At 53.9% G+C, this 2,578-nt stretch overlaps 1 protein-coding gene across 1 annotated transcript in view; it reads right to left on the minus strand.

The window, feature by feature from the left end:
• Positions 1-60, minus strand: part of CLCN1 (chloride channel, voltage-sensitive 1) — an 82,224-nt gene extending 82,164 nt beyond the window's left edge. Inside the window, exon 1 of the mRNA XM_015428122.1 lies at positions 7-60. Within this exon, the coding sequence (XP_015283608.1) occupies positions 7-60 (54 nt within the window). The remainder of the gene's footprint in view (positions 1-6) is intronic.
• Positions 61-2,578: the final 2,518 nt, after the last annotated feature.

Genomic DNA, 2,578 nt, shown 5'->3' on the forward strand with positions numbered 1-2,578 from the left:
TCGCACCACCGTGGCTCCGCCTTCATCAGGTCCGGTCAGGATCTCCGCTGCCGCCGCCATTGTTGTTGCCGCTACCGTCTCTGTCGCCGCTGCCAACACTCCTGGCCCCAAACCAGGAGGTGGGTGCCCCCTGCCACCTAGGGCAGGTACCCATTTATCTACTTGTATTTACCTTTCGAACCGCTGGGTTGGCGGGAGCTGGGACGGGGGACGGGAGCTCACTCCGGCCGCGGTGGGGATTCGAACAGCCATTGAGGCTGTTTGCTACAGATGTTACTAGCAGACATTGTACTGCCTGCGCCACCGCTCCCCTATTTAGGGTTGCCAACCTCCAGGTGGTGGCTGGAGTTCTGCTATTAGAGCTGACCAGGGCTCTCTTTGTAGAAAAAGCCCAGCAGGAACTCATTAGCATAACAGGCCACACCCAACACCAGAAACCCATTAGCCTATTAGGCCACACCCCTGACAGCACAGCTCATTAGCACATTAGGCCGCACCCCCATGTTACCAGGTGTGGTCATCCAGCCCACCCACCTTTTGCTTGTTATTCTGTTTACCTTGTTTGTTGTCAAAACCCAGGGCCTTTTTTTGTAGCAGGAACTCCTTTGCATGTTAGGCCGCACACCCCTAATGTAGCCAATCCTAATGAGTTTCTGCTGCTGGGTGTGGCCTATTATGCTAATGAGTTCCTGCTGGGCGTGGCCAACTCGGGAGCCAGCCAGAACTCTGTTCCTGTGCGTTCCTGCCCAAAAATAGCCCTGCAGCTGACCTCCAGGCAACAGAGATCAGTTCCCCTGAAGAAAATGGCCGCTTCGGAAGGTGGACTCTATGGCACTGTACCCCATCGTAGTCCCTCCCCTCCCCAAGCCCTGCCCTCCTTATGTTCCACTCCCAAATTCTCCAGGTACTTCCCAGCCTGGAGCTGGCAACCCTACTCTGCCCTCTGCCTCTCGGGAGACCTGGTGATACTGGCAGGATCACTAGGCCGACAACTGCAATCCTTCCCCTTTCCATTCTGTGCGAGAGCCAGTTTGGTGTGGTGGTGAAGTGCGTGGACTCTAATCTGGGAGAACCAGGTTTGATTCCCCACTCCTCCACATGCAGCTGCGGGTGTGACCTCAGTCACAGGTTCTTTCAGAGCTGTTCTCTCAAGACCAGTTCTCGAAAGAGCTCTCTCAGCCCCGCCTACATCACAGGCAGTCTTCCCTCCAAGCTGAGTTAGTGTGAGCTAGCTCACAGTTTTTTAGCCTCCGGCTCACACATTTTTGTCTCCGGTCAGGAAGGATGGGGCTCCAGAGCAAGCTAATTTATGCCGCAGCCAAATTGCTCGCTCTCAACTTTAATGCCAGTAGATCACAAAGTAGAATTTTTGCTCACAAGACTCCACAGCTTAGAGGGAGCATTGATCACAGGGTGTCTGTTGTGGGGAGGAGAGGGGAGGGGAAGGGAAAGGAGATTGTAAGCCGCTCTGAGACACCTTTGGGTAGTGAACGGCGGGGTATAAATCCAATCTCTTCTTCTTGAAAAAAGAGCAGTTTCTGGCAAGAGCTCTCTCAGTCCCACCTACCTCACAGGGTGTCTGTTGTGGGGAGGGGAAGGGAAAGGAGATTATAAGCCACTCTGAGATTCCTTCGGGTAGTGAAGGGCGGGATCTAAATCCAATCTCCTCCTCCTCCTCCTCCTCCTCCTCCTCCTCTTCTTCTTCCTCCGAAGCAGGGATAAAACTGCTGGGATGTATTCTCAAGGCTATTTACTGGGCAAACCAATCGATTAACCTGGAGAAAACCTAAGCAGTTTGTCCAACCAGACGTTAACCTGGAGGGCAAGTCTGGCGAGGAGTACGAAGGCTCTCCAGGAACCCGCCTTAACCTTTTCCAGCTGCTGCCCTAATGCCGTTCTCACTCAGCAAGCTCTAGGCAACCTCCGAAGCGAAGACACTGCAATGTGAACTCAGGAGTGAAGACGTATGATTCCAGCATGGCACGCTCATGGCAGCTAGAGCCTGACCCAGATTCTGGGATGTATTCGTAGCCTGCCCGAAGCCAAGGTAGAGATTGTGTTCAGGCACCGGATTCATGCACGCGGCGGGTGGTCTGAGAACGGTGCTTGGCGTGGCTGTATGGCTAAACCTGTCTTGAGCCTGGTTCTGAAAATAACACAGCACACGGTCTAGCAATTCATTGACAAAAAATAGGGGCAGTCTTGCATAATGTGGACACCCATTTTCACCTCAAGGATTACCAGCTGAGTATGCTTGCCAACTTCCAGGTGGGCCCTGGATAGCTCTCAGAATTACAACTGGTATCCAAACTGCAGAGCTCAATTGCCCCGGAGAAAATGGCTGCTGCCCTGGAGGGTGGGCTCTACGGCATTATACTCCAACGAGGGTCCCACTCTTCTCCAAACTCCCGCCCTCCCCAGACACCACCATACAAATTCCCAGGGATTTCCCAGCCCGTCCATCCCGTTGCTTCTGCCATATTCAGGGCTATTTTGGGGGCAGGAACGCACAGGAACGGAGTTCCGGCTGGCTTCAGAGTTGGCCACGCCCACTACAGCCAAAACCTCTGCGTGCGTG

Source organism: Gekko japonicus, unplaced genomic scaffold, assembly GCF_001447785.1.
Source record: "Gekko japonicus isolate JY-2015 unplaced genomic scaffold, Gekko_japonicus_V1.1 scaffold1321, whole genome shotgun sequence".
Taxonomy (NCBI): domain Eukaryota; kingdom Metazoa; phylum Chordata; class Lepidosauria; order Squamata; family Gekkonidae; genus Gekko; species Gekko japonicus.